At 42.7% G+C, this 17,265-nt stretch overlaps 2 gene segments (V, D, J or C); both read left to right on the plus strand.

Annotated features, from left to right (window-relative positions):
* LOC104981963 overlaps positions 1-17,265 on the plus strand; it is a 916,007-nt gene that overhangs the window by 667,904 nt on the left and 230,838 nt on the right.
* Positions 1,882-17,265, plus strand: part of LOC104981965 — a 158,670-nt gene continuing 143,286 nt past the window's right edge. The window contains 2 exon segments of the C gene segment in view: positions 1,882-2,051; positions 2,209-2,507. Coding sequence covers positions 2,006-2,051; positions 2,209-2,507 — 345 coding nt within the window.

A 17,265-nucleotide genomic window follows, 5' to 3' on the forward strand; every position in this document is an offset into this window, starting at 1 on the left:
GTGACCTCATGAATCACAGCATGCTAGGCCTCCCTGTCCATCACCAACTCCTGGAGTTCACTCAAACTCATGTCTATCGAGTCGGTGATGCCATCCAGCCATCTCATCCTCTGTCGTCCCCTTCTCCTCCTGCCCCCAATCCCTCCCAGCATCAGAGTCTTTCCCATTGAGTCAACTCTTCGCATGAGGTGGACAAAGTACTGGAGTTTCAGCTTTAGCATTAGTCCTTCGTAAGAACACCCAGGACGATCTCCTCTAGGATGGACTGGTTGGATCTCCTTGCAGTCCAAGGGACTCTCAAGAGTCTTCTCCAACACCACAGTTCAAAAGCATCAATTCTCCGGCGCTCAGCTTTCTTCACAGTCCAACTCTCACATCCATACATGACCACTGGAAAAACCATAGCCTTGACTAGATGAACCTTTGTTGGCAAAGTAATGTCTCTGCTTTTGAATATGCTATCTAGATTGGTCATAACTTTCCTTCCAAGGAGAAAGCATTTTTTAATTTCATGCCTGCAATCACCATCTGCAGTGATTTTAGAGCCCAAAAAATAAATCCGACACTTTTTCCACTGTTTCCCCATCTATTTCCCATGAAGTGATGGGACCAGATGCCATGATGTTAGCCACAAGCAATTCCAAGGAGACTCTAGTTGATAGGAGCTATCCTGCTGCTGCAGAGTACCCTGCTACTCCCCTCACCTACAACATGGGCAGAAGACATAGCTTCCCCAGCTTTGGGCTTGGGTTGTTGGCAAATCCTTTCCTGATCTCAGACATCACTAGATGAGCAACCCACCAGTCTCCTTGAGAGAGGAGGACCCACAGAGAATCTCTGATTGGATCAGCAGGTATGTTAAGTTTCTCATATTGATAAGCTCTCTGCTGGACACTGAGAATGCAAATACAAAGATGCTATCTTTGTCCAAAAGAATCTTAAAGTCCAATGCAAAAAACAAATTATCAGATAGTTATAATAAAGGTAATAAGTGCCATGACCCAACAAGTTCAAGGAGCCCTGGGGAACACCTACCCTGGGTGAAATGGGAGTGGACAAGAAGGAAGGTACAGTTTTTTCAGGAAGAAAGAGCAGCCACTGCAAAAACTGGGCATATGAGGACTATAATACATTTTCAAACCTGCAAGTCCTTTTTGTCAGCAGAAGTACAGAGTTCAAGTGGACGAGTGGTCAAAAGTGAGACTGGAGAGAGATTAGGAGATCATGTGGTGATGACATAGGATCTTCACATTCCCCTAAAAGCCAAGGGCAGTGAATAGGAGTTTCAGCAGAGGTGTGACCTGGTCCCCTTTGGTCTGAACAAAAAATGAGTGTGAAGCCTGCATGGAGAATGGATGAAACAGGAAGCAGGAAGGCCTTTTGGATAGTAGAGTAATTGCTGGCAACCAGGGAAGAAAGCTCCACCTGAGGCAGGGGTGGCTGTGAGCAGAGGGGAAATTGGGAGCTGCACAGATTCTGAGTGCAGGCAGGACAACTGGCTGGCTGGCTAGCTCCTGCCTGCCCCACCCTTTCCCCCTACAGCTCCTGGAAATGCTCTCCTGACAGAGCCTCCTCCCAACTCTCCAGGCTCAGTTCACAGTTACCCCTTCTGAGTATCCCAAGCAGAAGCAGCTCTTTTTCTGTGCTCCTGGAGTGCTTTGGATCTACCTTAAAAAAAAAAAAAAAGCATTTCACACTCTTTTGCAATTGCTCTGTGTCTGTCTCCCCAAAAAGCTGAGCGCTCTCAAGGCAGAACTTTACATCCTATGTCAGAAGTTTCCTCTTACGTCTCCCAAATAGCACCTGACCTGTGATGTCATTAGCCCATGTTTGTTGAATAAACAGCCTAATCTGTGGCCTTGCAAGCCTGTCGCTCTCTCTCTGAGGAAGTGGCTAACCCCCAGCCACCCTTACAACGGACAAAACGTCCCATGGCTAGACAGCAGCTAATCTGGGCAGGGACAGGCAGGAGACCAGCACACCGCAGAGTCATCCCCATAAAGCCATGCTGTGGACCTGTGCCCTCTTCCACCTGGCCATCTGCTGGGCAGGTAAGGACAAGCTGATGGGCCTTTTACTCTTCAGGAAAGTCAGGAACAGTTTGCTGGGGTCAAAGGGAGTGCATTGCTGAGTATGGCTCTGACACTCCTCCCCGTGGGACGGAGGAACTTCTCTGAGGCCTCTCTAACTTGGGGCTTTCCCTTTCAGGGGTCTCTTTGGATGTAATTTTGGAATCAGAGACCAAAACTCTGACTGTCCTCCTTGGGGAGCCTGCCACCTTCCGTTGCAACGTAACTGGAGGGAACTGGAAGAACTATCAGATGAGTTGGTATAAGAGGAATGAGAATAATGTCTTAACTTTGGTATACAGACTAAGCAATAATTCTAATGAAAATGTAAGGGGTGGTTTCAAAGGGAAAATTGATACTTCAAAAAATCAATACGTACTCAACATTCAAAAAACAACAATAAAAGATGTTGGAACTTACTACTGTGGATCCGACACCCACAGTGCTACAGTCCTGATTCTGATCGCCTCAAATCTCCCTGAGTCAAACCAAGGCAGCAGATCCAACAAGAGACCATCTTTGCTAAAATAAGTACCACCCCTGAGGTGAGACCACTTTTTAACCTCAACAGGAACATCTGATAAGAGAGTCAGGAGTTGAGTTGGGGCCTTATCTTTGTAGTTGGTGGAGAGGGACTTTCTTTATCAGCCAAAGTGGTCAGAAAGGTCTGTTAGGGTTTGTACAGGGAGACCAAGGGGACCCTGCTTCTCTCTCACAGACTCCTGAGAAAAGACTAGGGGGAAAAAAACAGCTTTCAATACTGAGAAGTTCCTCTCATTGTGGAGAGGCTGAGATGAACATATTTCTACTCTAGGGAGTGCTTGCTGTAGCTCATCCCAGAGTCTTTATCATGAAAGCCTTTGTGTGCATAAACCAGATAAAGCAGTGATGGTTTTCCATTACCATCCTAATCAAAATTTCCAAAGCTATTAGAGATAGCTTTAACTCCTAGTCTGTGATGAAGGATGACTACAGTCATTTTCTGAGATGCTCCCTAACTATTTCAGGTATTGAATGTTTTATATCTTCCCTTAGCAACAGAGGAGCCCAGGGGACTCATGGGGAATTCAGGGAGGGATAACACATGGCCTTCTGTTATGTGGGTTGCCAAGAGAGATTTTGGAGACAAATATTTGTGGCAATGTGGGATTTCTGAGGTGGTCATAAATCAACTGAATTAAAAAAAAAAAAATAGACCCCTGAGTCACAAGTTGAAATGGAGGAGACTGAAGTATCTGGAACTAGAGGAAGTCAAGGCCTGGAGGCACCACTGAGCAAACTGAAGGGCAGGAGGGATTAAAGACACAAACATTTCATAATCATCAAGGGAGTGCTTTCATCCTATTGGCCTTAATAGCCATCTCTTTGTTTTTCTGCTCAAGTATCTATCTGTCTGGAATCCTCTGTATACATAAGGTTAAAAGTTAGGCATTAGGATACAGAGTAGATGTGAATGTGAAAACTACAACTTTCCTCATGCCTTCTTCCCAATATTCTTTCCAATGTTATCTTCATCACACATTTAGTTACAGGGCACTTACTGTGTTTATAATATTGGTATAGGTCATGGGAATAGAAAGAGTTCTGTGTTAACTTATATTTTAAATTGTATTCTCATCAATGGATTTATAATTTATTTTAGAAGACAGAGCATTAGAAATTACAACTAGAGATATGAATAAACGATTAAAAAAATACTAGCAAGTACAATCTAACAGTGAGTGCTGTGACTTCACATGCAGTGTTCCAGGAGTTCATGAAAGGACAATCAGTATGAGAAAAGTTTCCTAGGATAGCTAAGATTTGCAAAAGTTGGGACTTGGATAAGTGGGAAGGAAGAAGAAGGATATTTCAAGGTGAGTGTACTAGGTATCTACCTTTATATAATGAATTACCACAACACGGAAAGGTTCAAAGCATTTATTATCTCACAGTTTCTATGGGTCCAGAATCCAGGTGTGTCTTAGCTGGGTCCTCCAGGGTCTCCCATCAGGCTGCAGTCATCTCAAGCATCTGCTGGAAGAGAATCGACTTTCAAGTTCACTCATGTGGATGTTGGCAGAATTTGAGTCCTCACGTAGATTTCTCCACAGGTTCCATCATAGCATGGTACTTACTTCCCTACAGCAAAGGAGAGAGAGCATCCAAGATGGAAGGCACAGCCTTTTGGAAACAATCTTAGCAGCGACATTCCATCGCATCTGCCACATACCATTTAGTAGAAATGAGTCAGTAAGTGCAGCCCATACTCGAAGGAAGGAGATTATATGAGAGCATGAATGAATACCAGGAGGTAGGGCTCATTGAGGGCCGCATCAGAGGCTTCCTACTACCAGGGATTAATGCAGCAGAGCAGGGAAAGAGAGAGCAAAAGCTCTGCTTGAGACCAAATTGTTTAAACCCTCCTGGCTACACGACAAATACTAAGAGAGATTGTTTCCAATCCAATTATGAACCCAGTCTACAAAGATTCTAATTCAGCATATCTGGGGGCAGGCCTAGGTACATGTATTTATAACAAGGACCCTGGGTGATTATGATGCAGGTAGTAGTCCAAGGACATGTCTGAGAAATTCTGCTATAAGCAGAAAAAGAACTGTTGGATATATCCAAGTTCTTCTACCCTGATGACAGAGAAATGGGCATTAGATATGATCAAAGAATCTCTTGGAAAATGGTTTTTAATTCCAACTGCATATTTGACTTACTTGGGAAACTCTTTGAATATACCAATGTCTGGAATGTATCTGGAGATTTTGATTGCACTGGTGTGGGCATAGAGCTCTAGCTCCCAGGTACTTCAGCTTCCCCTCCCTCTCCCCTTCTCTTCCCCTTTCTGGTCTAAGACCTCCTGTTCCAAATATGGTCTCTGGACCAACATCATCACATCACCTAGAGGTGTCAGAATGTAGAATATCAGGTCCATCCTAGGTCTACTGAATCAGAATCTGCATTTTCTCAAGATTCCCTAGATGAATTATATGCATAGTAAGGTTTGAGAACCACTGGTCTAAGGATCCCCTCTTTATTGAAAAATTTAATGGAGACATGTAAATCAATTTTTCACAAATGTCACCCAAGAATCTATTTTTGTAAAAAGTTCCTGAAGGGACTCTGATGTGCAGCCAGGTGTGAGACTCACAATAAGCAATCAGTCATCCTCAAATCAGTTTACAGATTATATGTGTTACTAATATAATAAATGGTCTCATTGAGGTGCTATTGTGTCCTTGTATGCTCCTTGGAAGAAGGCATTACATAAATTCTATGTATGACCATTTCTCATTTATCCACAAGCAGATTAGGAAATGAATTAATATTTATTGAGTCAGTGTACTTTTTAACACACCATGTGACCTTCCTGGATTATCTATTGCAACCCGGGACCTTGTGTTACGCACCTTCACCTCAAAATCTAATCAGAAAAATAAATAAATTTTAAAAAAAAACATGAATCATTAGTGTCTGATTAAGTCTGATGGGGAAGAAAAGGGATGGAAGATAAGACCATGTGTCTCTAGTTGTCCGTTCCTCTTGCAGGATGGATGAAAACATCAAGTTCTGGCCCATATTGGGCTGAGACAACTCAGAACCTGAGACGGGAATGGGGTGAGCATGAAAAACAGAGCCTGGAGCCAAGGAAAAGGGACATTTGAGGGGAAAGCAAGCAGACTGCCCAGTAACAATCTGAGAGAGTCTGGGCACAAAACAATGAAAAAAGAAACCAGACAAGAATTGAAAGTAAAGACCTAGAGAAATCCCTGAACTTACCAGGAGGCAGATAAGAAAGGCTTTTACATAATACTTTAAGCCTCGGACGTGGTGGAGATCGGGCCACCAAAAGCTCTAGTATATTATGAGCATGACCAAGTGTTTCTGCAGAAATCCAAGAGCCAAATGAGTGATATGAATGTCAGCAAATATTTTTGTATTGTCCTAGTTCTTCCCTACTGCACTGGTAGAGGTGATTGAGGGTTGAATAAATTTATTTTATTGTTATCCCTATTATCCTGCTTTCTGTGATTTTTATCTAGCATGAAAATGGATCACTTGAAAGAGTTCAGAACAGTAAAGAGAAATCCCAGAGTGTCTGAAAAAGTCTCTGAAGTCAACTGTCAGGGAATGACAATAAGCATGCGACTTCCACCAGGCTCCCAAGCAAAAGAGTCCCTGGGTATCCATCCTGTGTGGCTAGAAATGAAGGATATGATGGTTCAAAAGGTGCAAGAAGTTACCATGTAAAAAAGAGAAAAAATAAAAAAATTAAAAAAAGAAGGTACCTTATGTCCAAGAACAGTGGCATCCATTGGCTGCACTTACAAAAACAAGTCATTCAATATCCGGAAACCACAGTGTGGAGTAAGAGGCAAAAGGGAAAAAAAGAGAGAAATCAGAGTACACTTCTTCCTCTGCATCAAACCAAGGAAGAAAATGTCATTTCAATCATGAGGTGTCACAACCTTAAAGAAATGACTCATTACAGAATCCTGAAAGTGCCCAGGGAAGATACAGAAAGGGGCTGAGTGAGGAAATGGACTCATGGAAATCCAAGCTGTGACCTTCAGCCTAAACAATTAAGAGTTTACACAGAAAATTAGAATCGTTGAATTTGAAAGCCGGAAGGGATCTTAAAGGTCAAGTAGGAATCTCTCCATTCAATTTACATGTTCATTAAATATTGATTGAGTAAATGATCATTCAGTCTCAAGTATTTTCGATGATAGTCCTTACATTAAAAAGTCCCTTCTTATTGCAGATCAAAGTCTGCCTCCCTGTAACTTTATTATGTTGGTCTTTGTTACACATTGTGAACCATAACACACTAAGTTCAACCCTCATATTTTCAATTATTTGAAGACAGCTATCATATCCAACCTCCAAATCCTCATTTCTTGATACCAAATTCTCAACCATTCCTCCTTACTCTCTCATACATTTTGAACTCTTTCAAGGAGAGAATACAAGTTCAATATATTTTTCTTTTCCATACAATTCTCAATACAATGACTACCATATAGTGGGTAGTTAATAAATATGACTTGACTATGAATAGATGAAGTATGTATTCACCTGGTATGTATTCATTCGATGTATCCTGGTTGTTTAGCATATCCATGTAGATGCTTCAAAATTCCCTCAGCAGAACTCCAAGGCTTAAGTCAAGAACTTTGCTTTAAACATGATCCTTTCCCAAGGTTTCCTACCTTACATCTCATCTCAAATCCATGCACTTCTCTTCATCCTCCACCACTAACACCTGGATCCAAACTACCATTTTCTCATGAAATGTTTCATCAGCCTTTTGAACAAGCTACCTGGTCTCTGGGACCTTTCCATATATCCTCCCTACAGTAGCCAATGTGATCCATTCAAAATACAATCACTCATGTCAGATCCCTGATTTAAAATCTTGTAAATTACTTCCCATTGCTTATAAGCAAAATACCAAAATCCTTAAAGAAACCTCTAATACTCTGCACAATTTGACCTCTTCTCACCTCCACTTCCAGTACCTCTCACCTTCTCTCCTTCCATTTTCCATGCTCCTGTTAAACAGGTCTCCTCCAGTTACTTAAATGCACCAGGTATCCTTCCACCCCAGGACCTTTGCACATAGTGTTCCCTCCCTATGGAATGCATCTTCTGTTTCTTCATCACTTATTTAACTCCTATTTATCTTTTGGATCAAAGTTTACACATCAGTTCTTCATATGTGTCAAGATATCCCAGCAAGTTCAGATTTGGGGTTCTAAATATGCATTCATATTTCTGTCTGTAATATATTTCACTAATAGAATTAATGTTTAGTTTCTCATTAGTTTGAAAGCTCTGAGACACCCAGGAATCTATCTGCTCTTGCTTATCTTAAACCTGATAAATTGCAAAAATAAATTTCTATGAATAATTAGATGACTGTCCTAGATTCCAGAATTTCCCAGAATTTGGTGATCATCACTGACTCTGGGCTGCAGGCAGGTCCCCAAGCCTTGCTATATTCTCACTTTGCAGTGGTCTTGAAGTCTCCAGAGTCACCCTGTGCTACAGACCAATTGTTCTCAGAGACCAGTGATTTCCATCCTTTCTCTAGTTGTCTGATATACTCAAGAGCCTATTTCAGGGTACACTGGACAACTGAGATGGTCATAGGATCTACCCTCTGTAGATTTGAGCCAGTTCCTACACAGGGACCTGGGACAGGGAAGCAAAACCTGCCCAGAGAAACTGGCCAGCTATAAGAAATCAGAAGGGCCAATATGATGATACTCTTCTCAGTGACTCCTGACTGGGCTTCTGATGAGCCTTTTTGGTGTTTTGGATTTGGGATGGGTATTTTCAGTAGCTATATTATTAAAATGCACAAGTCTGTAATTATGGGGATGGATACCCTCATCCCTCAAATATGTACTGAGCACGCACAATATTCCTGGTGCTGTGCCACATGCTGAGCCATAGAAACTGTCAAGGCTCAATTCCTGTCCTCAAGGTGCTCTTCCTAGTGGGAGAAACAGACAAGAAATTAAAGACATTAACAGAGGAAGGAGCACACAGCTGTGAGAACATAGAGCGGGAAGTGATGGCCTAGAGCTGGGGATGGCTTCTCATAGGAAGTGAGGTGAGCTCCTAACAGAGAAAACACTACTTCCTTGAAGAAATATATGCTTGGAAGATGACCAAGATGACCCGAAGATGACCCAGGAAGGAAGATGAAAACCCTTGATAGCTAAGTATATACATGCGCATGCACACACACACACACACACACCTTTCAACTGATATCTACAGTTTAAACAAACAAACATACTCAAAACAGATGGAAATTTACTGAACTTAGGCTAGACACAGTCTCTTTTTGTGGGGAAGCTAATGTCTATCAGAGTTTTCACAGGGGCTCTTTAACCACAGATGCAGCAAATTCCCTGCCAAGCAAAGCTTAGAGATTTCCAAAGTACCACTGCTGTGCACAGCACAAAACAGACCAGCTAGATGGGAATGGCATGGATTGAGGAGATAAAGATTTAAGAAAAGCAAACAGGAAAGGGGGAGGGAAAGAACATTTCCTTGGATAATGGTCACTCCTTCCAACTTTTTGTTCTTATTGAAGAGCCTTCCCAAACCTCAGAGATTTCCCAGAATTTAGTGACATGGGGCACACCCATCCCGCTAATGGGAACTATGAGGAAATGTGGAGAGACTATTAGGAAAGCAATGTAGAAGCTTGATATTACTTCTGGATTTACATGGATGTAGTAAATAAAATTGTCCTTATTATTAGTTCAGTTTCGGTTATTTCAACTTTGAACCAGTTTTTGTAAATTAGTGAAATGCTAAGAATAATAAATTTGTGCACTTTTGCTTTGCATATCCACCTGATTTTATTTAATTTATAATAATTTAATGCAAAACTATCAATTATCTTTATTCACCTTAACAATGTAATTGAAATGTCAAAGGAAAAAAAGAAAGTAGCTGAGACACCAGGGAAGCCCAGCGCACTCTACAGGGAGGCAGGCAGTGCCAGTGGGACTAGTTATGAGCGTTCGCTTCTGTGTGTCCTTTGACTTCCTTCATTCAGTTTGAAATATTGAGATTTCCTCTCAGATATGTCAGCATCTGTAGTCTACACTAAGTCTACAAATCTCTATCTAAGCTGATGGAGTCGTCTCATTTTATAGAGTTGTTTCTCGCCAGAGCAAAGGTCTAACTTTTCTCCAGTGAAGTATAAAAAAATTCAGCTACAAACTGAGCCACTGTGTTTTCTGCTTCTTCCCCAGGATTGTCTCTCTTTTGGGAGCTCTGGAAAGAAACTCATATTTATAGCAGCCTTCCATATTTCCCTCTTTGTATTTGTCAACTCTGCTGCTGTAACAAACAGCACCAATACGTCAATAGCTTAAACATTTTTTTGTTGTTATTCCTACTTTTACTACAAGTTGGTGGCTTCAAGGTGCCTGCTAAGCTCTGCTCCCTGCATCTTCTTATTCCAGCATCCAAACTGAAAGATGGCTCACTATTTGGGACACACTGTTCTCATGACAGAGGAAGAAGAACAAAAGAGTCACTGGCAGAAACTCAGAGTGCTCCTCAGAGCATCTGCTTGGACATGACATACATTATGTCCACCCATGTTCATTGACCAAAGCCTTTGGGCCACACTCAAACTCAGCTGGGCAGAACTCATACCCCTCCCTCAGAAGGTGCCATAGGAAATGAAGCAAAGCGGGGATTGATCATCTTTTTCAAATAAAAGGGAGGATCAAATACTTGTGAATATAATTGAATATAATAATAATGATACAACCTACCACACCCTTTGACTCCATTCATGTCATTTGTATCCAACATGCAGAATTTTTCCCCACATCAATTAAAAAGGAATTTGGCATATATACACCTATGGCTGATTCATGTTGATGTTTGGCAGTAACCAACAAAATTCTGTAAAGCAATTATCCTTCAATTAAAAAATAATTTTTTAAAATGAATTTGATATTTTTTTTCTTCTTAGAAAAACTCGGAGACCACACTTGCCAAATTGTTCTTCAGAATGTCACTATCCTTCAAGATGTTAATGGTTATTAAGCAATTAAAAAGGATCCCATAGTCAAATAAGTTTGGCAAATGCTCTACCTTAATAGATCTCTATTAGCATTCACAATTCTTTCTTAGCATATTATGTGCTCTGAGAACTCCTACTGTAAAGATGCCTACTTAGCCAGAACCAGATTCAGAGAATCCTTTCTATTAATGGCATAACCATTAATATCTCATGAGATTCTAGTGGGCTTCCTGATAGCTCATTTGGTAAAGAATCTGCCTGCAATGCAGGAGACCCTGGTTCATCTCCTAGGATGGGAACATCAGCTGGAGAAGGGATAGGCTACCCACTCCAGTATTCTTGGGCTTCCCTTGTGGTTCAACTGGTAAAGAATCTGCCTGCAATGCGGGAGACCTGGGTTTGATCCCTGGGTTGGGAAGATCACCTGGAGAAGGGAAAGGCTAGTGGCTACACTGCTCTCAAGGATTATGAGAGAATTGCCCAGTGGATTCTTACTGTTTTCTTATTCCTGGGCATCCAGGTTGAAGGACTAATGATGATGAGAGGGGTTATGCCTGAAGCCAGTGGGTCTGTACAGGCCTCCAAAAGGAGGCCTGCATTCTTGTTAAAATCTTACTCGATGTTAGGAATATGAAGATGCTATTCGGATACTATTTTTTTGCCTGCTTAAGCACACACACCTTGGACTGGCTTTAATTCTTCCTTTATGCATCAAATATATCTTGAGTCCTTTCTGTGCCAAATGCCACACCAGATATGTTTGAGTACATGTTTGAGCTAAACAGAGGCCTTGCCCTCCTTAAGATAAGAGGAGACAGACATAAAGCAGATCCGTTGGATTTTCCAGGTAAGAATTGCCATTTCCTTGGGTTGCCAAGGATTGCCATTTCCTTCTCCAGAAGATCTTCCCGACCCAGGGATTGAACCCAGGTCTCCCACATCGTAGGCAGATGCTTTACTGTCTGAGCCACCAGGGAAGTCAGGAATAAATAGCCAACAACTATACAACCTCTCAACTATGTACTTTACCACCGGCCATCCATTTTTCCTTTTTTATTTTTATTGGAATATAATTGCTTTACAATGTTGTGTTAGTTTCCGCTGTACAAAGAAGTGAGTCAACCATACATATATTCCCTCCTTCTTGGACCTCCCTCCCACCACCACCCCCATTCCTCATCTAGGTCATCACAGAGCACTAAACTGAGCTCCCTGTCTTATAGGGTAGCTTTCCACTAGTATTCACACATGGCAGTAAATATATGTCAGTACTACTCTCTCAGTTCATCCCTCCCTTCCCTTCCCTCCCCTTATCCATAAGTCTGTTCTCTCTGTCTGCGTCTCTATTCTTGAGCTGCAGTGCTTTCCATGCTTAGCTTCTGAGATGTTGTACTTTGCTGATTTTCCTCTATATCACTGGCCTCTCCTTCTCAGTCCCCTTGCTGACTCTTCTTTTACCCAGCTTATGAATATGGAGCACCAGGGGCCCTTGTCTAGGTCCCTCTTCCTTTCTGTATCTTCCCCTAGGTGATCTCATTCACACTCACAGAGTTGAATTCCACAGACGTGGTCAAGGCTCCCAAATTAATATCTCCAATGCAAAACTCCCCTCTGAGGATAAGATCTCCCCCCAGTTGAACCACCTTAGCACTTAACACCTCTCTCTCTTTTTTAAATTCATTTTTTTTCTCTGCACCTAACTCTCTTGAGTCATTTCATGTTTTCTCTCTTTTTCCATGATTGTTTAGAAACTTCCTTTATGCTCCTCCTAATTTATAAACCCCTTGAGGGTAGGAATTCTTAGTCTGTTTCATCTCCAGTTTCTACGGGGTGTTGCATACTAAGTGTTTAATATATGATTATTGAATTTAATGTGTGAGCTGAATTTCTGCTTTAGGGATCTCTGACACACAGCCAGTAATGAAAAGGAATATTTTATTTAAAGAAATAATGCCTCATCCTTTCTGTATTTCCAAATGAACAACCTCAGATGAGAGAACACAGCTACATACTTTGACATGAGGTGAATACTTAAATTTAAAAATGCTAAATGCAGCCAATATCATCCCTTGTGGTCACCGGAGCTGCCACAAAGGTTTTATATTAATAAATTGCCTATATGCCACAGCCCATCTGGCAAGGCTGGTGTGTCAGTGCCCATTCGTATCTGCTCCCTCCTTTGAAATGAAAAGATAAAAGAAAAGGACAAGGGTTTGCCTAAAACTCTCCTATCCAACTAGAGCAAGGGTTCAACCACATAATGCTGATTCCTTGATTTAGATTCAGAACCAGAGGAGGACAAAAGAGGCAGACCCCCTGGATTCCAGGAAGATGCTTCACCAGCTGCTCTAATAGCTTGTGGCAACTGCACCTCTGCTCCTTCATCTGAATTTTGATCCTGTTCTTTTCCAAGCTCTCCCCAAGGCCTCTTCCACCCATCAAAATCAGCTCATCTCATATACCTTTAGAAGAAAAGAGGACTGATGGAAGCTAAGGGTTGTCTAGAGAAAATCCAAGAGCCTGTGTGCACTTGATGATCTGCTAAAGTAGGTTGGGGGTCAGGATGACCATACAGAGAGGCCCTGATTATAATGTAGACATGACCCCACAGCCCCTTGGTATGTGTACACAGAAGCTGTTTTTACTAATTGTGGTTGCCCTGAAAAAATTTGTCCTTGGCCTCCACATGCTTGAAGCTTAGGGTTTAGTCTTTCAAAATGAGAGGAAAATCGTCTGGATTACCTTTCTTCCATAAAAATAAATATTTTTCAACTACCGTGGCATTTTAAACTCTATTTTCTTTTCTTGCTAGTTTCCTTTCCCTATCACACTTCCCTGAATAAACACAGATTGTGCTGTAATATTTATTAACAAAGGGTTCTCTGGGCCGACAGTGGTTTTAGGAATTCTACCGGGCATTCAGTATGCTGTCCAGCTGAGTCCCCAGCCACGTGGTAAGTCAACACAAACACAGCAGATTGTGAGCAGAGGCAACAGTTCTCCTCCGAGCACACCGCAGTCTCTGGGTCACCAATCTGGAACTTGAGCTGGCATGTCTAAAAATAAGGTCTTCTGACAGAGACAGACGATTGTCTGTCAGTTGAGTCTTGCAAAAACATCCCCTTTCCCTGTGCTCTTCCAGCCCATCTTCTTGGCGTGCGCCCTTCCCTCTGCATCTTTTGTTTTCCTGTATCCCTGGTTTCTCCCTGCAGCCTGGACACTGAGGTCGGTTTAGATTGATGTTGTGTGCTCTGTCACGGGCCGCGATTTCACTCACAGTTCTGCTTCCATCTGACGGATGCTGAGGTTCTTCCTCACGCGGGACTGTCTCACTGCATGGTTCTTCCTTCACTCTCCTTTGGTAACATCCCAGTCCACAGTCACTTCTCAGTCACACATGTGTGCAAACTCTCAGACTCCTCGGCAATTAAAGCCCTGCCAACTTGAGTAGCTTGTATTTCTATTCAGTATTCTTTTCATTCACTCATACCAAGTGTTCATTATGCAGCTCAGTGTTAACAGCCCTTTAACTTGTCACTTCCATGATTAATATAACAGCACTTGCATTCTAAACTAGACTTGAACACAGCGACACCGTGGTCGTCATTAAACAACCACTTGTAACTATTGTGTCCCCAGCCGTGGTGAATATGATATATGGGTAACAGTGTATTTACCCCAGTCCTTGGCCCTATACCCACGCCCACTTTCTCCCAGAGACTCGTCACAAACCCCACATAACCAACGAGAATGTTAGAGTTACAGAGGGTATGGCAACAGGGCAGAAGCAAATGCAGAGTGGGTGCCGTTCCTGGGACATGGCAAGCGTTATGGTAACCCAAGCTCCTATCAGACCAACATCCACTCACATACTAACTTTCCCACTTCATTGGTTTCAGAGTCTCTTTTTCCAGCCCCCAGAGCTACCTCCTGGCCACTTTTTTTAATCTACCCAGCTACCTTCCCCAAAGCACCTCAGAGTGTCAGGTTTTTCTTCCATTGTTTCCTCAGCTCTGTATCTTTAGAGCTGACAGCGTGTTTGAGCATTCTTTCAGACTCATTCCCTTTTCCCATCCAACCTGTGATAAAACTAAGCAAAAGATGCATTAGTTCAGAGCCCAAGAGGTAGGAGATACCCTGGAGCTGTTTTTGGGCTGGAAGACCAATCAGAAAAAGCATGGATGACACAAGCGTTTGCTGGTGGCTATGGGAGCCACAGGCTGTTCTGGCAGCTGGGCCACCACACCCTTCTCCCAAGGAAGAGAAAGTGAGGCCTCTCCATCTTGGCATTTCGCCTCCTCTGGCAGCACAGCCCCAACCCAGAGAAGAGGGGCATCTCAGTGTCTCTTGCTTGAAGTAGAGTGGGAAGCGTTCACCCTCACGGGAGGCCTCAGCTATTTCCTCTCCCTTTGATTGGAGGATAAAGGGTTTGGTTTGCTTCCCTGTGGAAGGTAAGGCAGGGGATTTCCCTGGGGTTCTGGGAGAGCCCAGTACTGTCACCGCCCTCTGCCTTGGGCCCCTTGGCAGGTTAGAGGATGTAAGATGTATAAGACCTTAATTCTACATGGCACCCAAGTTACAGAATTTGGGCTCCTTAAAGGCATGGAAACACAGACATTCTACTCATAAGCTCTCATCTCCAAAGGAGAAAAAAAAAAATGTATCTTCTCCCTCTCTCTGACCTGTTCCCCAGTTCTACTGCCAAATAAGAACCTTGAGCAAAATATTTTTCTCCCTTTTAGGGGAGGAGAGTCGGGGTGCTTTTTCTTATGTGCAGAGAAATATTGCAGAGGGGAGGGCTTCTATTCCAAGCCTGTAGAACAAATAACCTCTGGGCCCAATCCAGGTTTTTCCAGCTTTTTCCTCTCTATTGGATATTGTTGGATGGAAGTACAAAATTACCATTGTTTTGGGTTTGCTATTTTATAAATAGACAAAGGCATAGGATTAGCCTCTTATCAGCATGAACAGCTCTGTTCTGGCCTCTCCATGTTCCACCTGAGGACCACCAGACCCCCACGGTGATCCAGCAGGCAGGGGAAAAGAAAGAGGAGTTCCAGAGACAGCAATAAATTTACATTCTACCCACAGCTCTCGCTGTGGCAGCAATCTTCACTGTGAAATCAGCAGTTTCAGGAGAGCAGAAGGTAATTCACCCCCTCCAAAACCACGTGGCCACTTCAGGGCACTGCACACATTTTCACTCTTTATGGCAGGTCTCCTTGGATGACTGTGCTCTGTTGTGAGCCTGGGAATTACAGGACAGAATCAAGGAAAGAAAGAGGGAGGGAGAGTGGGAGGAAGAAAGGGAAGAAAAAGAGAACACACAATGAAACACATCAAGAACCCATTACCCTGTGGGTCTGGTGAGCTGCGGGCTGCGTTCCACCTCCCACCTCAAACACACAGAGATGTGCTGTCCGCAGCCAGCACACCCTCCTGGCTGAATTCATTCTCTCAGGAGGAGGTCAAGTAGGGTATAATTCAGATCTTGACAGTCAGGGCAGAATTAAGAGGAAGAACCAAGAATCATAGACTTCGCTCATTTTAATCGGCAGAGAAGGACCCAGAAGGACACGGACAAAAGCGCTTAACAACTGTTTACTAAACACCTACTTAGTGCCCAGCACTGCTGTAAGGGTTCAGGGCAACCGGGAGACAGCTGAAGCTGACCTCAACAGGCCCTCATGCCCTCTGATTCATAGGAGGTGGGCAGTGAGCCATCACCAGAGAGGAGAGTTATTGAGGGCCCTCTCTTGGTCCTGGAGAAAAGGATAAGACTGACAGACTGTCCCAGTCATAGGTGACATATGGCCACAGGTTTTGGCTTGTCCCTGAGGCCAACACTATAATAAGCCTTCACTGCACTATAAGGTCTATTCTTTGTTTTACTAAATGATCCTCTAACACAGTGGTTTTCAACCCTAGCTGTACATCAGAATTAACTAGGGAGTTTTCTTTACATCCTGATGCCTGGACCTCATCCCAAACCAATTAAATCTGACTCTCTGTGGGTAGCACCCAGGCTTCAGTATTTTTCAAAACTTCCCAGAGGATGCCAATGTGAGGCCAAGATGGAGAACCACTCATCAAGGTGGAGGTGATTGTGCTACTTACCTTTCCAGTTTTCCTCTGCCTCTATACTCCTCTTGTCTAAGCTGTTATATTTCCTCTTTATTTTTAGTTTGTTCTACTTTGTCCTTTCAATAGCTAATTCTACAATACCCCATTAAACCTTTTTTCATGCTTTAACTTTGCTTTCTCTCATTTAATTTTCATTGCCCGCTCCACTTACTCCATCTTCCCATTATGCTTATTTTGTGCTGTGCTGTCTCTAGTATAGCATAGCATCGACACTTACAGGGCCCTTGACATGAGCAGAGTACTACAGGAGACACTTAACTGCTACTAGAAATTAAATCCAATGCAATCATATTTTCCATTAAATCCTGTGTGACAGTTATGGGCCCTGGTCCTGCGGAAGATGGGCATTTTGGCAAAGTCTATCTCCCTTTCTAGGAAGCAGCTCCCCGGGTACATAAATAAAAGATCCAAAATAAATATACTGCAACAAAAAATAAAAGGAACATCCACAACTAGGGGCGAAGGAAGATTAAAAGCTGTCTGAATCTAAACAGT

This window comes from Bison bison, unplaced genomic scaffold, assembly GCF_000754665.1.
Source record: "Bison bison bison isolate TAMUID 2011002044 unplaced genomic scaffold, Bison_UMD1.0 scf7180017864526, whole genome shotgun sequence".
In the NCBI taxonomy this organism is placed as follows: domain Eukaryota; kingdom Metazoa; phylum Chordata; class Mammalia; order Artiodactyla; family Bovidae; genus Bison; species Bison bison.